The following is a 24,110-nucleotide window of genomic DNA, read 5'->3' as shown; positions in this document are numbered from 1 at the left end:
CTGGAGGGTTCGGGACAGGGGATGCTCAGTCCTGGTCCTGTTAGATCTCTCAGCGGCTTTTGATACCATCAACCATGGTATCATGCTGCACCAGTTGGAAGAGTTAGGGGTGGGAGGCACTGTGTTGCAATGGTTCTCCTCCTTTCTCTCTGACCGGTCGCAGTCTGTGTTGAAAGGGGGGCAGAGGTCAACTCCGAGGCCCTCATATGCGGGGTGCCGCAAGGGTCGGTCCTCTCGCCCCTCCTGTTCAACATTTATGTGAAGCCACTGGGTGATATCATCAGTGGTTTTGGGGTGAAGTACCACCAATACACTGACGACACCCAGCTGTACATCTCCATCCCAGACAACCCCAACGATGCCCTTGAAGAGATGTCCCGGTGCCTGGAGGCTGTGCAGATCTGGATGGGGAGGAATAGGCTCAGGCTCAACCCATCCAAGACCGAGTGGCTGTGGTTTCCGACGTCCCGATATAGTCAGTTGGTGCCATCACTGACTATTGGGGGCGAATCATTGGCCCCCAAGGAGAGGGCGCACAACTTGGGCATCCTCCTGGATTCACGGCTGTCTTTAGAAGAGCACTTGACGGCCATGACCAGGAGGATTTTTCATCAGGTTCCCCTGATCTGCCAGTTGTGTCCCTTTCGGGACTCGTTACGCATGGTCACTCATGCCCTTGTCACCTCCCGCTTGGACTATTGCAATGCTCTCTACATGGAGCTCCCCTTGAGGAGCACCTGGAGGCTCCAGCTGACGCAGAGTGCGGCTGCGCGGGTGGTAATGGGAGTGACATGGCATTCCCACGTAACACCCCTCCTGCGTGAGCTGCACTGGCTCCCGGTGGTCTTCCGGGTGCGCTTCAAGGTTTTGGTTACTACCTTTAAAGCGCTCCATGGCTCAGGACCTGGGTACTTGCGGGACTGCCTACTACCACCAATAGCCTCCCACTGGCCGGTACGCTCCCATAGAGAGGGGCTCGTCTGGGTGCCAAACAATGCCAACTGGCGGCCCCCAGGGGGAGAGCCTTCTCTGTGGGGGCACCTACTATCTGGAACGAGCTCTCCCCGGAGATACGGAGGATTCCGGATCTGCGCACCTTCTGCCGCGCTCTAAAGACCTTATTATTTCACCAGGCGGGCCTGGCCTAATTTTCTCCCTCTTTGATAAAAGATTTTTAATTTTTTAATATCTTTTAGTATTTTATATATTCAAATTTTAAAATTGGTTTTAAACAGTTCGGGGTTTTAATTTGTCTGGGCCAAAACTATTTAATTTGATTTTAATTCTACTTTTAAATTTTGTATGTATGTGTTTTATTGTTTGGCTGTGCACCGCCCTGAGTCCTTCAGGAGTAGGGCGGTCTAGAAATCAAATCAAATAAATAAATGAATAAATAAATTTGGTTGGTCTATTGCCTAATGGTCATGTTGCTGCCGCCTGTCAGTATTTACAAGACTACTGGATCTGGACTGCAAAACATCAGAAAGATACAAAAAACTATTGTTACTAATTCCTACCTAATGGTGGAATTTTTACAAGTCAGAACTTTAGTCCTTTTATATGAAAGCTGGATGTAGCAATAGCAATAGCACTTAGATTTATATATACTGCTTTACAGTGCTTTATAGGCCTCTCTAAGCGGTTTGCAGAGTCAGCATATTGCCTCCAACAAGCTGAGTCCTCATTTTACCGACCTTGGAAGGATGGAAGGCTGAGTCAACATTGAGCCTGGTGAAATTCAAACTGCCAAACTGCTGGCAATTGGCAGTCAGCAGAAGTAGCCTGCTGTACTGCATTCTAACCACTGCACCACCACAGCTGTCAGTTCTTCAAAATATTGTGGCACAAATAATGCCCTACAATTTCCACAGACTGCATTAACTCAACATGATAAATTATTAAACTTGATAATACATATATGTTCATTGACTCCTTCCTTTGAGAAGAAGATTGAAATAATCATCTATAGTTAATTTACTGTTTAGGCATGTGAACAATTATCATATTATAGAGATCTGAAATTATGAAATGATACAGACAACTAAAGACAAAATGTAGAAAAGTTAAGGTAATTTTATAGGCAACAGTGGACTAGCAATGTCATTTGCTGGCAGTTTGCTTTCATACAAAATTTGTACTTTCTTGAAATGGTTTTTCTATTTGTAGATCAGAATTATTTTTAAAGAATTTTAATATTTCTGTAAATTGTGATGACTGATAATGTTTTGACTCTCTTTAGCCATTTCCTCCTCAGTAACAAAAATAATAAAATAAACCTTTTGTATTATGGTCATATATATAAATTATCAGTCATGGTAATAGAGTTCAAGGAAGATTGTGGTGATTGTTGCCCTGAAGACATATTTTTAATAGGTGAAATTACAATGAAAATAATGAATTACTAAGATTGCTATCTCAGTGTATATTAAAAGCAATTAAAAGAAGAAATAATATTCTCTCTCTCTCTCTCTCTCTCTCTCCTTTAGAAAAGTTCTAATTTTTCAATCAACAAAGTGAATCAGTCAAGTTGGGCAAAATCCAATACTAGCAAATTTGAGCCATTTGTTGATAGGAGTGTATTTTAATTTCAGTCTAGGGGAATGAGTGTATGTGTGAGTGAGAGAGAGACAGAGAGACAGAGGCATAGACAGAAAGAGAGAGAGAGAGAGAGACAGAGAGTGAGAGAGAGCGGGGAAGGAGGGAAAGAGAGGGAGAGAGAGGGAAAAGAGAAAAAAGAAAAGAAAGAAAGAAAAAGAAAGAAAGATGAAGGAAGGAAGGAAGGAAGGAAGGAGGGAGGGAGAGAGGGAGGGTGGGAGGGAGGGAAGGAAGGAAGGAAGGAAGGAAGGAAGGAAGGAAGGAAGGAAGGAAGGAAGGAAGGAAGGAAGGAAGGAAGACAACTATAACTTTTGCAGGACTCTGCCTAGTGGATAGAAAGAGCTATAGTGATCCACTTCTACGATTCTTTGTACAACTGTTAAAATTGCATAGAAGTACACATTTCCACAAGTAAATTCTAGAGTGCAACTGATTGTATTTGGCTCTTTAAAGAAATAAAATTTATATTATTTTGGAACTCAATGCAGTCCAAAGAAGAAATCTTTGAGAATGCTAATTGGGTAACAGGAAACATAAAAAGCAGCCATTGAAAATGAAAGTGAATACCTGTTTTCAAGTTTTTCTTTTTAGAATTTCTATCTTTTTTATTTCCAGTTTCAAATTTGGTGTGAGGGAGACCCTATTTGATGTGGAGAGGAAGGGGAAGATGGGGGGGAAAGTTAGACAATAGGCCTAGCCTATTTCCAAGCCAGGGATGGTAGAGAAAAAAACTTTCAGAAAAATATTGCTCAATCTATCTTTGTGACTCTATTGGGCACATCTTAGAATGTTGTTGATTGTTTCATGCTAGGTTCTTCTGTCTGCTCCCAGACAGAAGTCACCCTCCTTCTCAACACACAAAAATCCTCCCAGATGTAGCATATCCAGGAACGTAGGGGAAAAGGGAAAGTAGAAACATATCCAGAGATGCAGTTTATTATTACTTTGTAACCCCAAAACAGGACACTGGAGGGAATTCCAGAACTTGTTAAACACCTAGTTCGGTGATACAGACTACAGTACCAACTGCAGCATTTTGATATTGTGCAATGTCTGAAAGTTTGGAGTAGTCAATGATACATTTCTTGTTCCAGTTAAAAGTTTATTTTGCAGTTTTGTTTTCATGGACTAAGTTCAAGCAAAATTCAAAGGGGGGGTGTTGGTTGTTTGTCTTTGTTTTAATAAACAGGATTTGAGAATTAAACAATTCTTCCATGGAAACCAATGCAGATGTTAAGATGCTTCTTTTGATTATATTATGTTCCATGTTTTATTACTAACAGATGCCTGGCTCTTAATTACATATCTGAAAAAGACAAAACTCTATAGTTTTTCATTAACTGAAAACATGATTATACTTTATATAGGCAATCTTTCCAAGTACTGGACTGGTTCTGATAATGGAGATTTTTTTTGACCAAGGATGTCATTCCTTCTCTACAGATGTGAATGAGTGTGAAGCTGAACCCTGCAAGAATGACGGTATTTGTACAGATCTGGTAGCTAACTATTCCTGTGAGTGCCCAGGTGAATTCATGGGACGAAATTGCCAATATAGTAAGTATACCTTAAATACATGTATTTCACTCTGATTCTTCTAGTGCTAGTATGTAGGTAATAAAAGTGAATATGTTACATCTACGAAAGAGGATCAAAAAGCACAATATTTAAATGAAGCTAAGATAAAGCTGGCTGAATTAATATTGTCTCTTGCAGCCAGAGTAGATTTATAACTACCTTTTTAGAATAACTCAGCAGCTTTCTTTCCATTCCACTGTTTTAGTAGAATAATTTTTATAATCAGTTTCAGACTTCACACAATTCTGTATTTTTTCCTCATCTCTTCCCTTTTTCCTCTGGTGAAGAGAAAGTAGAAGATAGATAGATAGATAGATAGATAGATAGATAGATAGATAGATAGATAGATAGACAGACAGACAGACAGACAGACAGACAGACAGACAGACAGACAGACAGATTTTGTATAATCATGTTTGGGAAGTTTGTTTATAATATTTATGTATTCATCTTATAATTCAAGAAAGGAACAATGCAATATTTCTTTTTCTTCATTATCATTCTTATTTGGAAATGTTAAAACGAAATATTGGATGGCCTAATGATGAAAATTTATCATTTGTTCTGGTCTTTGGGAACAAAAAAGTTTTAAATCTAAAAGGACCAATAATCTACTTAGAATTATTTTTGCTGTATATATGTAGCAAAGAAACATTAACAAATAGTTAATCAATCCTGGACTGTAAAGAAGCTAATTGGTTACTACATGAATATAAAACTCAACAGCATTGCTTACAATTTACTCTTAAGTCTGTATATGAAAAATTGGTAGCTTAGCAGTGGGTGATCCAATTTTGTAAGTCTGAGTTTCATGTGTCATCCTTGATTACAACTGCCAAAGAAATAGGTTTGCTACACATTTTATATTGTACTGCTCAGTTACAAAAGATATTGTTGAAGGGCAAATAGATACCCACACATGATATATTGGAATATTGGGATACAGTGTATATAAATTATTCTGATCTGTGTAGCAAAACATAAATTTATTGGAAAATTCTCTTATTCTTATACTTCCATTAACTACAGTTAATTGTAAGATGAATTTATAATTCATATATAATAAAATGGACAGATGATTTCAGGTCTGTACTATCCAGAAAAATGTTAAAAATCACCTTTTAGAAAAATCAACTACAGACCTTCTGAAACTTCAGTTCCTAAAGTTTTAATACTCATGAGCTATAAATATAAACTATGGCATATTAAAATGCTAGCTTGTAATCTTAGTACAAGATTGTTCTCAGAGACTATAACATTAATGTAGAAAAGTTCCCTGTTCTTTCACAAATGTTTATGGCATGTCAAATCCCTAATTATGTAGCAATATTGTAATTACAAAAACTATCATTGCGTATATTTATAGAAATTGTGTAATTGAAAACTATCAGCTATTTATGTAAATCAATTATTTATATAATATATAACACTATATAATAGATTGCCCCTGCTTGTAATTAAACCAAGCATTTTTTTCACTATAAGCTTAACCTATTTAAACATTGGTAATTATAAGAATTTGTGCAATTACAGACAGCCAATGTAAGTTTATGTTATAAAACAGATTTTCAATTAAGATATCTGTTAACTTCATTTTGTTCTTGCTTTGAAATTAAATTGGAATATCTTCAACTCGGAACATTTTTGAAATTTTGTATAAAGTAGTTACTTGTAGGTCACTGTTAGGAAGTTTATATAAACATTTTTGAAACAAATAAATTTGAAAACTTTTTCAAATAAATGTTATCATGTTATAGCTTCCAGAATGTCTAACAAATATAACAAGAAACAATACAATGTATTGTATATACAATACATAAAAAGTAGAATTGTTTATGATTCATTGGTTATGATTATACTTTAGGAATAGAAGGAGTAAAACAAGCTTTTACTACATTCCACATCATACATATGCCGGGGATAAATTCCTGGTACAATTTTTCAAATTGTAGTTGTTGAGAACTGGAGTTCTGGTGAGAATAAGTGTTATATTGTTGTGGATGGACCACATTTCTCATACAGATTCTAATAGAAAGCCTATCTTTTCATGCATATGTTTTTTTTCCTAAATAGAACAAATTTTTTTTTTGTTTTTTGTGGCTGCACCATTGTTTACCTACTAACAATTGCTGTCTGCAAATTTCAGAAATGATATTTCCATTCAAAGTTTCTATGTTCTCTAATTTAATATTTAGCATTTTCTTGCTATAAATCAGGCTTCACCCAAGCTTCTTGATGGTTTTCTGGAAACTGGTTGTTCTGGGGCTCTAAATGTATTAAACCATTTCTCTGTATTAATGCTTCCTTGTCTTAAATAAATGAGCACATGGCAACTATAATTATCTTATGCATGAGCCCTTGAAATATTTATTCACTCAAATCTCATTTGACTAAGCTATTGAGGATGTGTGAAAGATGATAGAAAAAAAATCAAACTAGAATTTCCCATCATTGCTGCATATTCTGGTATTAGTATGAAGAAATTCCACATAATCCTGTCCTTCTCCTTCCCGTCCCTCCCCCTTTTTCATATCATTAATGCATCATTGGATACAACCAAAGAAAGTAACAGTCATATAATCACATCTGCTGTAAAACTATATGTGTGTTAGACAAAGGTTGTTTAGCAGAGAAACTGCATCCAACACCAGCCTCACAGTGAGGCAGAGATATTGAACAGGAAGCTGTAGCAAGATAAACATTGTTTATAGTTGTGTCTTTAACGAAAGTTACCACTGATATCAGAAGCTGGAGAAGTCAAGGCTGATAATATCACTGAAATTCCATCTCATTTGATAGATTACAATTGGCATTTGCTGGGCCCTTGGTTTCTTTCACAACCAATAGGGTGGAAGATGATAGCCAGACATCTGATGAGGAAAACTGATAACTTTTCCTCAAGCTACAGAAGATGGAAAACTTACCATTTTTCATAATTTTAAAAGGGAGAATATAACATTCTAAGACTTTGAGATGTTTTAATAAATGTGGCTGGCAACTTTTCTAAAATCACCTCATGCGGGGTAAGGTCTAGTATGTAAATTACTGACCAATTTCACTGTCCTATATTTATCTGAAAAAAGGTTTCATCCTAACATATCTTTGAATATGAGTTCATTTCCCATAGGACACTTGGCAAAAATGTAGTAATTTTTCATGGCCCGCAATGTTCTTTTCTTCAGATTAAATGTAAGGCTGCACATCACAAGTGCTGCATGATTGCTATCACCTGAATCAGACAGATAATGTTCATCTACTTAGATATTCTGCCCCTACAAAGATTAGTAATTTTTTGCCTACCATTACTTCTGAACCTTTTCCCATTTGACTGAGAATTATCTTTATATGTATGTCAAATGCAATTTCACTTCCATAATTTTACTTTGATCTCTGTAACTCCCTGCACAGTTCATCATTTTCATTTGACATAAAAATTCTGTAATTTTATTATATTTCTTTAAAAAGATGTGTGTGTGTACATACATGCATACATACGGTAGCTCTTTATTTAAATAAGAACAATTTGCCTGTATTTCTGCTAAGATTATTATTACACCTAATTTTAGCACCATATTTGTAATTATTTCTAAAAGACATGTTCTGTGTTGTCAGCCTTTGCTGTAAACTTAATTTTGCCGATATGCTGCAAATAATAATATTCTGCCCACAGAATTAATTGACCCCAAAAACTTCCCTATTTTTTTCCATAGTGGCTGATGAAAGGATAACACAAAATAGCAATAGCACTTAGAGTTATATATCACTTCACAGTGCTTTACAGCCTTCTCTAAGTGGTTTTCAGAGTCAACATATTGCGCCCAACAATCTGGATCATTTTACCGATCTCAGAAAGGCTTAGTCAACCTTGAGCCGGTAATCGAATTGCCAAATTGCAGGTAGCCGGCAATCAGCAGAAGTAGCCTTCAGTACTGCACTCTAACCACCGCAACTCAAAATAGCTGGGAAAATGGGGGAAAAGTCATCCTTACTTACATAGGCATTCTATGTCTTTCCAAGATGATTTTATATGGTTGCTATGAGGGATCTACATATGTGAGTGTGTGATTAGTATGTTCTCCTTCCTTCCTTCCTTCCTTCCTTCCTTCCTTCCTTCCTTCCTTCCTTCCTTCCTTCCTTCCTTCCTTGTTTCTTTGTTTATCTGTTTTCAATTGCCAATTCCATCTTTTTTAGATAGGCTTTCAGGATACTTGGTTTGCTTGCTTTTTGTTTTCTTGCAGTTATTGTTCTGGATTCTAATGGAAGAAAATATTTGTAAGATCATGTTATCTAATTTGGTAATGGAAAAAACAACCACCAGGCTCAGAGAACTTCAAGGACCCCACTGTTTTAGGTGTATATCCGTGGTGGGTTGCTACCGGTTCTCCCCAGTTCTTGTGAACTGTAATGGAAATTTTGAGTAGTTCAGAGAACTGGTAAATATCACCTCTGTCTGGCCCCGCCCCCAGCTGAAACCTATTCGCTGCCTCCCGAGTCCCAGCTGATCAGCTAGAAGGAAAAAAACTGTTTAAACTCTTGCCACGGCGCTTCAAAGGGCTGCCCTACAGCTGATCAGTGGTAAAGGCAGTGTGGTGGTAGACCAGTGCACCAGATTTCTTAGAAGTTAGATTTGTACGTGTACTAATGAGGAACTTGAATTTGTATCTGGGGCTGAGTTCCATAAAGGAATTAAGGCCAGCAAATAGATTGTGGGTCGAACTGAAGATTTTGTTTTCTTTCCCATAAAAGAATCTCAGGGTAGCTCTCCTAGTTCTTTGGACAGCCAAGACCATCCAGCTCTATTATTATTTTTAACTTGTCATCAGAGCTGAAGAAACAAATTTAACTACTTAAAACACTTGGCCAATTCAATAGCATTACAATTGATTGGCCCTTAGTCTTGTAGCAACAACTATAATCTTGATTTATAATAATTAATAACATTAATTACCTGATTAAGAATCTCTAAGGCTTTCCTGAAGCAACTGAAGACTATAATAGTATCAGGATCTCATTTGCATAAAATAAAAAAAGCTGTTCCTCTCCACAAATTTACAAGCATGTATTGAAAGTAAGATGCTTCATCAGTAAGTTAACATGGAAGTGAAAAAGAAGCAAGGATAAAACATAGTCTTGGAGAACTCCTTTGGGATTAGGACACACCTTGAAAGCTGACTTTCAGTGTAATATCTAATTCTTAAGATTGTAGTTAAATATTACAACAAGTAACTTGTAAATTGCAAATGATTCATAATAAATACCTTTGAATTGTAGAGTTATTAAGTTCATCCCTAATTTTACTCTAGAAATAGAGTAAAATGCAAATCTAAAATCAGCAAAGGCTGCCTTTAGGATTGTTTAGAATTTAGTGATGCATTTTTGAACTAAATATTATAGTACAAGTCCTTAGTTTACAGTAGAGTACTTCTACAGTAGAGGGCAAAGTTCAAATGTATGCAATTATCTTCTGTAAGTATATACCTTGAATATAGGCAGCATGCTTTCTGAACTTTCAATAAATGCATTAGTCATAGAAGAGGAAAATGTGCTATTTTGTGAAATTTAAAGGAGGATCTTCAGTCAATTTCCTCTGAATGTGTGCAGAACTGAAGTCAGACCAGTAATTCATGGTTGTCAACTGTTTTACAGGGCTGTCAGTACAACAGATAGTTCTCTAAGACGGTTCCCAGAGTCATAATCATAAAATTTTATGGTATGATAATGCAGAGCCAATGGAAACCTAATGGAAGGAATCTTCCAATATTTTTGAACATTCCTGTTTATTCTAGTTGTCTGCAGAAAAGATTTTAAATTGTGAATAGAAAAAGGCCAATAATAGCCTACTGAGATTATGTTTCTTACATGGTTATAATTTGAACCAAACAAGCTTTTGCAATGCTCATTCCAGACCACCTATAATGATTTTTCATATGGTCAGTGCTTTATTTCTCCCTAATTCTAAACAGCATAATTGCAAATGAATCTGAATGACTCTGTATTTAATTGCACATTGACATGTTTATGCATGAATTCCTATTAAACATTTTAATACTGAGGGTCATCTGTAATCAATTGTCAGCTTTCAGTCCAAATATCATGCTATACTAAGCACAGCCAGAGTTACCTAATTTCACAAAATGAGTTATTGGAAGAAGGAAACCGCAGATGTCTGAAACAGATTTGCTTTTTACATGCCTGGCATATAAAAACTGCAGAACTGCTGCTGATGTCTTACCAAGCACTACTAGCAGGATAGAAGAAAGTAATGCATTTAAACTGTGACACCACTGCAAACAACAAAACAACAACTCCTTTCATACTATCAAATAGTTCCCAGCTTCTAATGATCACATAGATAATGTTTTTCCATGAAGATCGTATCCTTAATTTGTTCTTTAAGGTCTCACAATGATGCATTCATCACCACTATAACTGAATCCGTCGTCTTTGCTGCTGGTCTTTCTCTTCTCTTTCTTTCTACCTTTCTCAGCATCAGAGCCTTTTCCAGAGAGCTAAGTATTTGCATGAGATGTTCAAAGCAGATTAATTTATTCCTGGTCATTTGTGTCTCAAATGAGAATTCTGAGTTGATTTATTCAGTGATCCATTACTTTGTTTTCTTGACTCCCCATGGATTTCTCAGGAATCTTCTCCAACACCAAATTCAAAGCAGTCAATACTTTTCCTATATCTAATTTTTGAGTGTCATAGGAAATACCATGGTTTGCATTATTCTGATATTAGATCGCACACCACAGCATTTGAATATCTTTTCTGAGGCCTTCATGGCTTCTCTACCAAGTGCTAATCTGCAGGGTATTTTTTCCTTTACTATTGATTGCTAAAAGACAGAAGCTATCCTTCCGTATACAATTGGCAATGAAGATACTTCAGTATCTTCATTGCCAATTTTGTTTATTCTCCTGTTGTTATTATTTTGGTCTTCTTTATTTTTAATTGTAGACCCATTTTTTCACTGTGCTCTTTGACTTTTGGTGTTAGGGCTTCCTGATCCTTTGCATTTTCAGCTATCAGGGTAGTATCATCAATATGCATTTTCAGCTATAGTATCATCAACATACTGCAGGTTATTGATGTTTCTTCCTCGAACTTTAAAAACACACTTATCTTCTTCCAATTCCAATTCTTTCCCTTAATATATATTTATCATATAAATTGAATAAATAAGGGAAGAATATATAACCTTGTTGTACTCCTTTGCTACCATGGAATCAGTCTCTTTTTGCCACGTTGTGTTCACACTGTGGCTTCCTGAATTGCATATATACGTTTATCATTCGGACAATGAAATGTTTTGGGGTTCTCATTTTTCTGAGCACACACAGAACCTCTTTTGGCACACCCTTATTTGCAATAAATTATATTGTGTTGAACAATTAGAAAAATAGTCACTTGTCAGATTTCAATGAATTCATCTACATATTTTAATTGGATCTACAATATCATACTGCCAAGTATTAGAAGACATCTTTATCCTAAGAAGATGCCTTCTAGTATTTGGCAGTATGATTTTGTAGATATAATTTACTAAGTGAAAGGATGATGTACCTGGATTAATCTACAACTGATACAGTTTAAGATATGTTTGTTTGTTTGTTTGTTTGTTTGTTTGTTTATTTGTTTATTTAATTAATTTGTATACCGCCCTTCTCCCAGAAGGGACTCAGGGCGGTGAACAGCCAAAATTAAAAAACATACAAATACAAAAGTTAAGATAATTAAAAAGAATTAAATCACTAGCTTCCCAATTTAAAACCCCCAAATCCATAAAATTTAAAATCCCAATTTAAAAACCATTTAGGCTAGGCTGGCTTGATGGAATAAAAACGTCTTCAGGGCTTTACGGAAGGTCCGGAGGTCCGGGATCAATCGTATTCCAGGAGGCAGCTCGTTCCACAGGGTGGATGCCCCCACAGAGAAGGCTCTCCTCCTGGGGGCTGCCAGCTGACATTGCCTGACCGACGGCACCCTGAGGAGGCCCTCTCTGTGAGAGCGTATTGGCCGGTGGGAGGTTATCAGTAGCAGCAGGTCTCGCAAATACCCTGGCCCTAAGCCATGGAGCGCTTTAAAGATGACAACCAACACCTTAAAGCACAGCCGGAAGACCACCGGGAGCCAATGCAGCTTGCGCAGGAGAGGTTTGTTAGACTGAAATCAGTTTTCTTAAACAATTGAAATAGGTCTATAGATTATTTTTCTCTAAAGATTTCATTACAACTGGGTTTTGGATTTAATGACCATGTGCAGCCAACAGTCCATATAAACTGCTGCCCTCAAATATCTGTCTTTAATGTGATTGCCCTCAAATACCTGATTCTTAATGTAACTGTAAAGTACATATTTGCTAATTAATTGATCACTGGTTTGGAAAATCTGCATTTAACAGTTTTGATCAACCTTTGGGTGACTTTTAGCTTGAATTCTAGTGACCCATAAATTCAGCTAGAAATTATTTAATACTGAAAAAAGGTTTATATTTATATTATTAAAGGAAGTAAATAACTTTTCTACAAGATTGGTGACTTAACACTTAAAAATAATAAAAAGAAATCTGAATTTATATTCTCTGTAATATATGCAAACTTAAGAAAAAAATAAGAATAAAATAATTTGAAAAGGTTATTTCTAGAACCTGTGTCAGACAAAATTGCATAGCAAAGTTTTGCTTTTACAGTTATTTCCCAGTTATTGTACAAAGTAGGCTATACTGTGTTATTTGCTGTATCGTTACTATAGCTTGTAATACAAAGTATTACAGTCTAAGCAGACTGTGTTCTGGTTTTGAATAATGAATAGCATTCAGAGGACCAGTGCAAAAATACAATAAAATAGAAGGAATGCACACACACACAAATACACACATTATATAATAAAATATATAACAAAATGATTTTATAAGAAAATTCAGTTTAGAACACAATTCTCTGTGCATGCTATGCATTTTCTGTAATGGAAGATAAGAGAAAACCTTTCTAACCATATTGTATAAACTCTAAGCAGAATTTTGAATTATTGGTAAATCAGAAAGACTTATTATTATGCTTAGTCACAGAATCAATCTGATGTTTAGATTAGAGTTGGCATTTTTGTCCTATTTATTTGTTAGCATTATGTTTGCTTTGCAATGAAAGTTCAAGCTTACTCATATTCTGGAAAATAGCACACAAAACACTATCTCAAATTTTTTTTTTCTTGTTGGATCTGTTTATATCTTCCATCCTCAAAACTATAGTATCATGATTCTATGGCTTCAGTTTTGAAAGTTCTTATTTTGTTTTGTTTTTTCCTTTCTTTTCAATGCCCCCTCCCCAATTCCCTACACAGAATGCTCTGGACCATTGGGAATAGAAGGAGGAATCATTTCTAACCAACAGATTACTGCATCATCCACCCATCGGGCTCTTTTTGGGCTCCAGAAATGGTATCCCTACTATGCACGACTTAACAAGAAAGGTCTTATAAATGCTTGGACTGCAGCAGAAAATGACAGATGGCCATGGATTCAGGTAACAGAAGGAGTTGAATGCGTGAAAAACTATTAGCCTCTATTGATAATATTGTTTAGTAACCAGTGCAACTTTCATAGATGTGCAGACATGCATTGAGATGTTTTTGAAGTAGTTTATGTTACCCAAAGTCAAATTTCATTCGTTCTTTTCAAGATATAACTATATATAGATTTTTTTTTACTATGCATTATATTTCTTTTTCTTTCTACATTGTTGCTTATTTGGCAAAAGATTCAGTTTATCTGTAATATTTCTTTTGTAATAAGTATAGTTTCCTTTATAAACTTTCAGGTACATGATATAAACTAAGTAAATATGTAATTTATTTTTCTGCTTTCTCCTAATGAGATGGATATTGAAGCTACCATTCTAGTGTGTATTGCCAGGATGTAATTAGTTGGAACTACAAGCTTGTAATCGGCTTGTGATTTAATGGGTCACTAGTCATGGCATTATAAGCAAATTAAAAGGAAGCTCACTCATATCTAAGTTTAAAGTAGTCTGTATAGATTTAGAAATAAATAAAATATTTTCCATGTTCAGCACTTACTGCTTCATTAGAAGCACTGAGACATGTTGCTTTAACACAGATGTGAAATAATTTTATATTATCTTATTTTAATATCTACTATTGAGATACGATCATATTTCTCATTCAGTTTTTGTATTAAATTTTGCTGTTTATCTCCTCAATAGTACTCTTACCTGCCCTTTTTTCATTATTCCTTATCTAATATGACCTTTAGCTTTTTACAAAGACATTTACCAAAGATAAGGATGTAATAAATGGAATATCTCTGCAAACTATGTAATATCAATATGCTTAAGATTTTTGATTTATATTTTAAAACTTCCTAAGTTATTTTTCATAATCCAAACCTTGGAGGTAAAAGGACCACAAAGGGATGGAAACATTTACTGTTCTTGGACACGGATTACCCATTTCCTTTGTACAGTATATTGTTTCAACCATAATCTACTTAATACAAACCCAGTCAAGAAACTGATGATACCTATATACACAACTGCTCCAAGTGGGGGTGATGAAGAACAACTAGTTGACCCAGATTTCCAACTAGAAGACACTTTACTTTGTTCTTCCCTTATAAGCAGGAAAATGAGTCACCGGTAAAGTCAGAGGTGGGTTTCAGCAGGTTTTGACCAGTTCTGGAGAACCGGTAGTGGAAATTTTGAGTAGTTTAGAGAACTGGTAGCAGAAATTTTGAGTAGTTCGAAGAACCGGTAAATACCACCTCTGACTGGCCCTGCCCCCATCTTTTTTCTGCTTCATGAGTTCCAGCTGATCGGGAGGAAAAGAGATTTTGCAGTATCCTTCCCCTGGAGTGGGAAGGAAATGGAGATTTTACAGTATCCTTCCCCTGCCAAGCCCACCAAGCCACACCCACAGAATCTGTAATAAAATTTTTGAAACCCACCACTGGGTACATTCTAACAATATAAGCAGGAATGCCAGTATTATCAAAGAAGAAAATGGTTTGGGCACAGCTTTGGGAGCAGAGGAATTAACTATTGAGTTAATTCACAAATTTTTGTGAAATAACTCAATAGTTCTGAGCAACTTCCTTAGTTTCTAGATAATATATAGAATTTCTCACTGTTTTGGTATATTTTGACTTGTTCAAAAACTGAATAAAATTCTCTGGTAACTTTGAGCCAAAGCTTCTGACATTCTACATCTTCTGACAATTCTATACTTGTATACAAAAATAGTTTGCTTTATCATGTTAAAAAGTTGGGTTTTTATAATAAGTGAGCTTTATATTTGAAGTCTTAATGATTTAAAAAAGAAGAAAGTAAAACAGAACCTTAAAGTTATCTAATTAGTTAACATCTGGATCACAAATAAAATGGTCACACAGATCAACTAGTCATAATTTTCCACATTATGGTGAACTGAATCATTCTTTTATTACACAGTAGATTAACAATGCAGTTAATTTGAATTCTAGTGGTCTTTTCTAAACTCATATCTATCTGATCACTTATTTACAATGTTTATATACCATTTTCCAGTACAATTATCAAGGATAACAGTTAAAAGCAGCGGTGACATTTTTAAAAAGTGTAGAAAATAGCATCTCCTATTGAAGTACCCAATATTATGGCAACAATCAAAACCCAAGAGTTCTTTTAAACAATGCTATTTTAACGTATTTCTAAAGCAAATCAAGGTAGACACCACTCAGCCAGGAGATGACTATTCTAGATAATGGGGCACAATATCTCTGAAATTGTTTTTAAAAGTGTTGGAAGCCAATACATCTGCCAATATAATATTTTAGGGGCTCTCTCAATGGATGTCAATAGATTATTGCAGCTTCTTAGAAATATCTAAGGCAAAATTTATAAATTACTTTCATAATATAATGCCAATATATGAGTGAGATGAGAGTGACTTCCCCGCCGCCTTGAAAGAGGCGGTGGTGAGGCCTCTCCTCAAGAAGCCTTCCCTGGACCCGGCAGTGTTGGCTAATTATCGTCCAGTCTCCAACCTTCGTTTTGTTGCGAAGGTTGTTGAGAGTGTGGTTGCGCGACAGCTCCCTCAGTACCTGGATGAAACGAGGTATCTGGATCCGTTCCAGTTGGGCTTCAGGCCTGGGTACAGCACGGAAACGGCATTGGTCGCATTGGTTGATGATCTCTGGAGGGCTCGGGACAGGGGTTGCTCCTCTGTCCTGGTCCTATTAGACCTCTCAGCGGCTTTTGATACCATCGACCATGGAATCATGCTGAACTGGTTGGAAGAGTTAGGTGTGGGGGCACTGTATTACAGTGGTTCTCCTCCTTTCTCTCTGACTGGTTGCAGTCTGTGTTGGCAGGGGGGCAGAGGTCGACCCCGAGGCCCCTCATATGTGGTGTGCCACAAGGGTCGGTCCTTTCGCCCTTTTTATTCAATATTTATGTAAAGCCGCTGGGCGAGATCATCCGTGGTTTCGGGGTGAAGTACCACCAGTACGCTGATGACACCCAGCTGTACATCTCCACCCCGAACCACCCTAACGATGCCCTTGAAGTGATGTCCCGGTGCCTGGAGGCCGTGCGGATCTGGATGGGGAGGAATAGGCTCAGGCTCAACCCATCCAAGACCGAGTGGCTGTGGTTTCCAACGTCCCGATATAGTCAGTTGGTGCCATCACTGACTATTGGGGGCAAATCGCTGGCACCCACGGAGAGGGTTCGCAACTTGGGTGTCCTCCTGGATTCATGGCTGTCTTTAGAAGAGCACTTGACAGCCGTGACGGGAGGATTTTTCATCAGGTTCTCCTGATTCGCCAGTTGCGTCCCTTTCTGGATCGGGACTCCCTACACACAGTCACTCATGCCCTTGTCACTTTCCGCCTGGACTACTGCAACACTCTCTACATGGGGCTCCCTTTGAGGAACACCCGGAGGCTCCAAGTGGCGCAGAGTGTGGCCGCACGGGTGGTTATGGGAGCAACATGGCGCTCCCGTGTGACACCTCTCCTGCGCGAACTGCACTGGCTCCTGGTGGTCTTCCGGGTGTGCGTCAAGGTTTTGGTCACCACCTTTAGAGCGTTCCATGGCTTAGGACCTGGTTATTTACGGGACCGCCTACTATCACAAGCAGCCTCCCACCGGCCGGTATGCTCTCATAGAGAGGGGCTCCTCCAGGTAAGGTCAGCTAAACAATGTCGACAGGCAGCCCCCAGGGGGAGGGCCTTCTCTGTGGGGGCACCCACTATCTGGAATGAGCTCCCCCCAGAGATACGGAGGATCCGAGATCTACGCACTTTCCGCCGTGCTCTTAAGATTCTTCTATTCCAGCAAGCCGGCCTGGCCTAATTTTCTCCCCTGTTTTAAAATTCTTTTAAATCGAAATTTTAATCTGTTTTAAATTATTGGGAGTTTTTAATTGTCTCGGGCTAAATTATTTAATCTGGTTTTAATTATGTCTTTTAACTTTTGTATTTATGTATTTTATTTTGTGCCTGTTCACCGCCCTGAGTCCTTCGGGAGTAGGGCGGTATATAAATCTAATAAAACAAACAAACAAAACAAACAATATAACAATGGGCTGAATTACCCTTACTAAGGTATCCCAATCAGGATGGGATAACAATCTGCACACTATCTAAAATTGGCCATGATTTTTACTATGATCTCTAAACATCTAGCAGCATACTCCAAGTTCCAAATTTGCTACTTCAGGAAGATTGCTGTTCTGTTTAGAGCCATATGTAACGATCAGTGAAAAAAAATATTCTCTTTTGGCAAATTTCAGTGAAGTACTTCACTGAGCACCACATTCACCAAAGTCAAGGCATGTCAAAGATGGAAAAGACAAAATTAGAAGGAAGAACCAGCATATACAACCCCAAATGTTTGGAGACAAATGGAAGATTGAACTTTCTGATCTAAAATCAAATTTCATTATTTTAATAATTTCTATTAAGAGCTTTTTCTTAGATAAGATACAGGTATAAAAATTTAGAAAAAATAAAAACAGAAGCAAATAATACAGTTAAAGACAAAAGGCAATTGAGCAATTTCTCTCCTTCTTTACAAAAGTTACAAATCAAATTTATTATCCCTTCTCCCTCTTTAATAGCACTTAAACTTTTATACCACTTCATGGTGCTTTGCAGCACTCGTTCAGCAGTTTACAGAGTCAGCATATGGCCCCCAACAAACTTCTTATTCAATTCTTTTTCAGTCATCAAATCCAAAAATCACCATTTCATTTTTTTGCCCACTGTTAGCAAAAAGTCCACAAAGTTTTTTATAAAAGTATGTATTGTTTTCTCCCTGACCAAACAGGCCAGTTTTGCCATCTCTGCTAATTCTGCTATTTTCACAGTCCTCCATTGTGGATATTTCAATATTTTTCCATATTTGTGCATACAATCTTTCTGCACTTATCATATCAAAACAATATTGTGAAAGTGTTTTCTAACTGGCTATCCATAAGTCCCAATAAAAAAAAAGTTTTGGTTCCATCTCAATGTTATCCTTTAAAATTCTTTGTATCATTATATGTATTCGTTTCCTTTTTTTTTCTTTGTTTCCTTTTTATTTCACTTTTTCACAAGTCTTTTATGCGTGGTAAAATGTCTTTTCATGTTTTTCACATTTCCAACATTAACAAGTAGTACTTTTATATATCTTAGATAATTACTCTGGTGTTATACCAACAATATCTCATTTTGTAAAAATTATCTTTAAATTATAACACAATATGCATTTTCAGTCTTTTTATCCACATTATCTCCCATTAATTTATTCTATTCTCTCCCAATATTGTAACTAAAATCCATAACCCATTTTATCCTACAGTCTTTAACTGTTCCTCTTCTATTTCAAATCCCAACAAAAGTTTATACATTTTTTGCAATCATTTGCTTGTCAGATGTACACAATTCATTTTCAAATTCTGTGTTATGTTGTTCAATTTCCATTATATTTTTATGTATATTATATCTTTCTCTTACAGTTCTGTTAGGTTCTTGGTGCTGTCTAAGCTTGGTTGCTTTCTTGCAGACATTTCATTACTGGGCTAATGAGTATATGTGAGATAGAGTGGGATTTACTGATTGTTTGTATATAGTAGCTTAGCCTACAAGGCTTGGTTGGGGTGTGATTTAGCCATAGGAATAGTACTTAGACTTACAGTATATATTGCAGGGGTGGGTTCTAAAATTTTTTACTAGCGGTTCTGTGGGCGTGGCTTATTTTGTGGGCATGGTTTGATGGTCATGTGACAACTCTTTAGGATTTAGAAGCGGTACTGGTCTACCAGGCTTTTAACTGCTTGCAGAGCTGTACCGGTCTACCAATTTGTTCTTGGAGCGTCCTGGTCTACCAATTTGTTCTTGGAGCGTCCTGGTCTACCCATTTCTTTTTGGAGTGTCCTGGTCTATCCATTTGTTCTTGGAGTGTCCTGGTCTACCCATTTGTTTTTCGAGTGTCCAGGTCTACCCATTTGTTTTTGGAGCACACTGGTCTACCACCACACTGCCTTTTAACACTGATCAGCTGTAGGGCGGCCCTTTGAAGCCCCACAGCAAGATTTTAAACATTTTTTTCTTCTAGCCATCAGCTGGGACTTGGGAGGCAGCAAATACATTGGGGCGGGGTCAAATAAAAGGTAAGAATAACACAGGCGTGGCGGCGGGGCTCACGAACAAAGAGAACCGGTTTGGTGATGTCATATCATCACCGCTACTGGCTCGGCCAAACCAGGAGAAACCAACCACTGATATACTGCCCCACAGTGCTTTATAGCATTCTCTGGACAGTTTACAATGCCAGCATATTTGCCCCCAACAATCTGGTCCTTATTTTACTGACCTTGGAAGGATAGAAGGCTGAGTCAATCTTGAATCCATTAGAATCAAACTCCAAATGGTGGGCAGAGTTAGCCTGCAGTACTGCATTCTAACCACTGTATCACCAGCACTTCCTCCTTGAAACTTCCTTTATTAGGGTATTGTTTTCTTCCCTGGTTATTATCTAGTGCTGTTTTCTGATTATCTAGTGTTGACTCTGAAGAGAATATGTTATTGGTAATTTGTTTCTTTCCTGGGCTTTTGATTTTAAATGATATGTAAATGGTGTTTATCTTTACTTGCCATCAGTCATTTGTCCAACTGCCAGGCTTCCAGGAATTCGCAGACACTTTTGGATTTGGCTTGATTTAAAACATTAACAGTTTTTCTGTTAAATCTATGGTTTGGTTTGTCCAATTTTTTTTGCAAAATTAAAGAGTTCTTATCATATCTTCTGATTGCAAGTTGGGATTCATGAATGCAGTCCAATAATCTTCTACATGACTCCATTTCCTGTCCATTCCCCTTTCAATAGCCATTCCCAAAGGTTCCCCCCCCCTCTTAAAAATGAAATCTTTTCCTCAGCTAATCTGAAGATTCAGAATAACATTCCCGTTCATGGTCTGCAACCAAACTTTGTATTAGGTATCAGGTCTAATACATTCCTCTTACTGAACAAGTAACTGAGTAAGGTAAGATGAACAGTAGCATGTAATTGAAAATGATTTCTTTCTTCATCTCTCCAATTTCATCTTCCTAATATTTTGACTAGCAGTATAATATAGCAGAAAGTCAAGTGGACAATGGGAAGTCTAGGTTTCCTTTTACAAAAATTCTTGGAAGAATTGCTAGTTCTGTGGCTTTAGGTCTTATGTCAAACTGGTAGGGTAAAAAAGTAATTTTCCAATACAAGGATAAATTGCATTTGGGAGGATTTTATAAAGGCTTTACTGTGTGGAAGCAGGCAAGGAAGGATGTTGAACGAACTTGGTGTGAGCATTTATAACCCCCACCAAAAGATTAATATCCAAGATTGCTTTTGCATAATACCAGTATCTCATCTGAGTGTATTCTGATTTTGCTATACCATAAGATTTTTTTTCTACCTAGCCAAAATAGGAAAAGCTCCATTGAGAGAAAAAGCCAACAAAATAGCAAGATACAAAATAAGCTTCCCTCCTGAAACTACAGATATTGATCTAAAGGTCATAGGTATAAATCTATTGGTCCCTTAGGTTTCACTGTGGGAAAGTATACATTGATCTCATAATTTTGTCCTTCCTTTTTCTTCTGTAAGTTATTATATCTATTCCTTGCTGCTGGTTTGGTTTTGGTTTTGGTTTGTAATAATTTTTATTATTATTATTATTATGTGTGCTTGTGGTTTTGTTTTGTTTGCTTAATTTAGGGAGAGGGAATCAGACTGGCACTGTGATATCTATTACCTATCGTATTGTTTTGGAGAAAGTGATTTTTGCATTTGCTAGAATTCAAGTCAATTGCTAATACTTCCTTACTTCTGATTAAAGCTTATATCCCCAAGGTATATTGTGCTTAATATAGCAATTGACTACTTAGCCTAATGATCCCAAGTAAGTTATCTATTGGTTTTCAATGCTAATGGAAAATTACAAATTTAATTTAGAAAGAGGTTTTTAAATATAAGTAGTTCTCACTGTCCAAAGTTAAGACAGATCCCCCATACCAAAGATACTTATGAGGTGATTTTGAGGTTCTGATAGCCACAACTGCTCCCTGATCACATGATTGAGGTTGGGGTACTTAGCAACTGGCACATATTTATGGCCGTTTCAATTTGTGATAGATAGATAGATAGATAGATAGATAGATAGATAGATAGATAGATAGATAGATAGATAGATAGATATTTGCCAGTTTTTGGCATTTATTTTTGGTTTTGGACAAAAACTACATTAGGTAGTTTGCCATTGATCCACTAGTATTATATGCAAGATTACAGAAAATGTCAAGGGTAGAAATAACAAAAGTAGTTTCAGCTAAAATCTCAAATGCTACTGGTACATACATCTGCACTGTGATATTTTTTCCAAGTAAATGGTGAAGACCAAATTGAAAAGAAGAAGAAAGAAATCCTAATTGCAGTGCCAGATTTTCTCTTGAGACTCATTGAGTTTCATATTCCCTCTGCTTGACTCAGTAAAAGATGTTCCCAAACAAAGTGGTTTCAATTTTTAATGAAATGTATACATCTGCATTTTTACTAAGCAAAGGAAATATATATTTTTGTTTAACATCCATAATTCACTTTGGATAAGGCTCATATATTGCCAAGAGTTTCTTATGGGATTAGTTTTTTTTCTTTTTTTGTTTCTTCAGCTGAGGTCTTCAGCTTCTTAACATTTCTTTTGACAATACTGTCAGAGTTATAATAAAAAAATTGTATATGTGCAGGAGTTTTCATATTTACCTTGCGCAAAAATAAGCCACAGAACACATACAAAAAACAAAATTAAAGACAGATCAGAGGGAATAAAATCACAATGAACTCTACTTGACATTTTACACAGAGTAGTATTATTTTTGTCCCTTTAACTAACATTTGTATTTAATTATTTGTTAACACATCACAATTCTTGTATTATGTATTTATTCAGTATGTATTTATGGTATGCTATATCTGGAAACTCTCAAGGTGCCTTCAAAGAGATTCTCACACAAGTCACATTCAGGACAGAACAAAAGTGTAGAAATGAAATACTGTTTATGCAAAACATGTTTTTCTATCAGCAAATTAATTCACTTCCCTTGTGTAGAAGGGCTTTTGTGGAGAAGATACACAGAAGCCATAAGCAAAACATGAGCTCAGTCCAGAAAACTACGAAAATGTGAGGGAAAAAAGAGCCCATCAAGATTGCCCTTTCTTGACTCTTGTTTAAGAGGAATATAAAATCATTTTATTATAGACTTTATAAATAATATTCTAGTATTTCTTATAACTTATTATGGGCTTCTATAAGAAAGTCTGATTTCATTTTGTTCAGATTCCCAACAATCCAATTGTTTACCCCAACCATTTTTGAGCCACTGAGCATTCTCTGACTAGTGAGCATACTCAAAACATCATTAGGCTATTATTGTTTTCCCATAGACAAAATATGCAATTTCTAGTCCATAGGAGACATGCAACCAAAACCTCTTTTGTTCTAGTCAAAACAGAAACCCCAGAGCTAGCAATCCTGCAGGTTAGCAACAAAGGCTTAACAACAAATTTCTTGCCAGTGGTATGTAAATTTAAAGTAGGCTTAATGCAGCTTTCAAAAAAATTCAGTTCTGCAACATGCCATAATCCAAGCTACCTCCCACATGAAATGTCATTACATGTTATCACTCCACCTACTGCAGCCTTCCACAGCTATAAAAACATGTATAAAAGCAATACCTCTACACCAGTGTCAGGATTAAAACACTTTCTCTTGGTTCAATCTAAGCTGGAACTGAGGCACACCAGATAATCAGTAGAAAGTAAAAAAAACATAAATGTTTATTTCAGTTGCTTTGAGTGGATCGCTATACCCACACCACCTTTTATAAAGTTCTGCAGTTTAGAAATTTAGCCAGTTATTACGCTCATTGATTTTCAAAACTAGAAAATAACTGTTTTGCCCCAGCTCCGGATTCCCAAGGATATCCAATAGTCCTTATCAAATTTATTAAGTAGTAAGAATAAACCAAAGTCCGGTAAAGGTTGGCAACCAGCCCAGAAAGCAAGATAAGACTTTTCCAAAAATGCTCTGTTGATAATTACAAGTTGTATCTAGCAAGTAACTTACTAACGGTGTGTGACTTAAATAGGCTAAGGGAGTGGCCAATTATCCTCAAGCCTTACTCTCAAGGAGACCTCTTCCTCCTGAGTAGCCACTCCTGCCTTTTGGCAGCCCTGCATGCTCGAGAATTGAGAAGAGGCTCCTCCACTTCGCTCTCTCCACTTGAAGGAGCCTCTGGAGGTTCTGAAGGCCCTGGCTGAGTCTCTGCCTCTGGCATCACATCCTCTTTAGCCTCCTCGCTGTCCGACGTGAGCGCCGGCTGCACAGGCTGCTGGTCTGACACCACACCATCCTCC

The 24,110-nt window shown here is 36.8% G+C and overlaps 1 protein-coding gene across 1 annotated transcript in view; it reads left to right on the top strand.

Annotated features, from left to right (window-relative positions):
• EDIL3 (EGF like and discoidin domains 3) overlaps positions 1-24,110 on the top strand; it is a 230,013-nt gene that overhangs the window by 136,534 nt on the left and 69,369 nt on the right. Inside the window, exons 4-5 of the mRNA XM_060690628.2 lie at positions 4,039-4,152; positions 13,516-13,697. Coding sequence (XP_060546611.1) covers positions 4,039-4,152; positions 13,516-13,697 — 296 coding nt within the window. The remainder of the gene's footprint in view (positions 1-4,038; positions 4,153-13,515; positions 13,698-24,110) is intronic.

Source organism: Pantherophis guttatus, chromosome 2 (genome assembly GCF_059756535.1).
Source record: "Pantherophis guttatus breed Tessera chromosome 2, ASM5975653v1, whole genome shotgun sequence".
Classification (NCBI taxonomy): domain Eukaryota; kingdom Metazoa; phylum Chordata; class Lepidosauria; order Squamata; family Colubridae; genus Pantherophis; species Pantherophis guttatus.
This window is presented reverse-complemented; position numbering and strand designations above follow the sequence as displayed.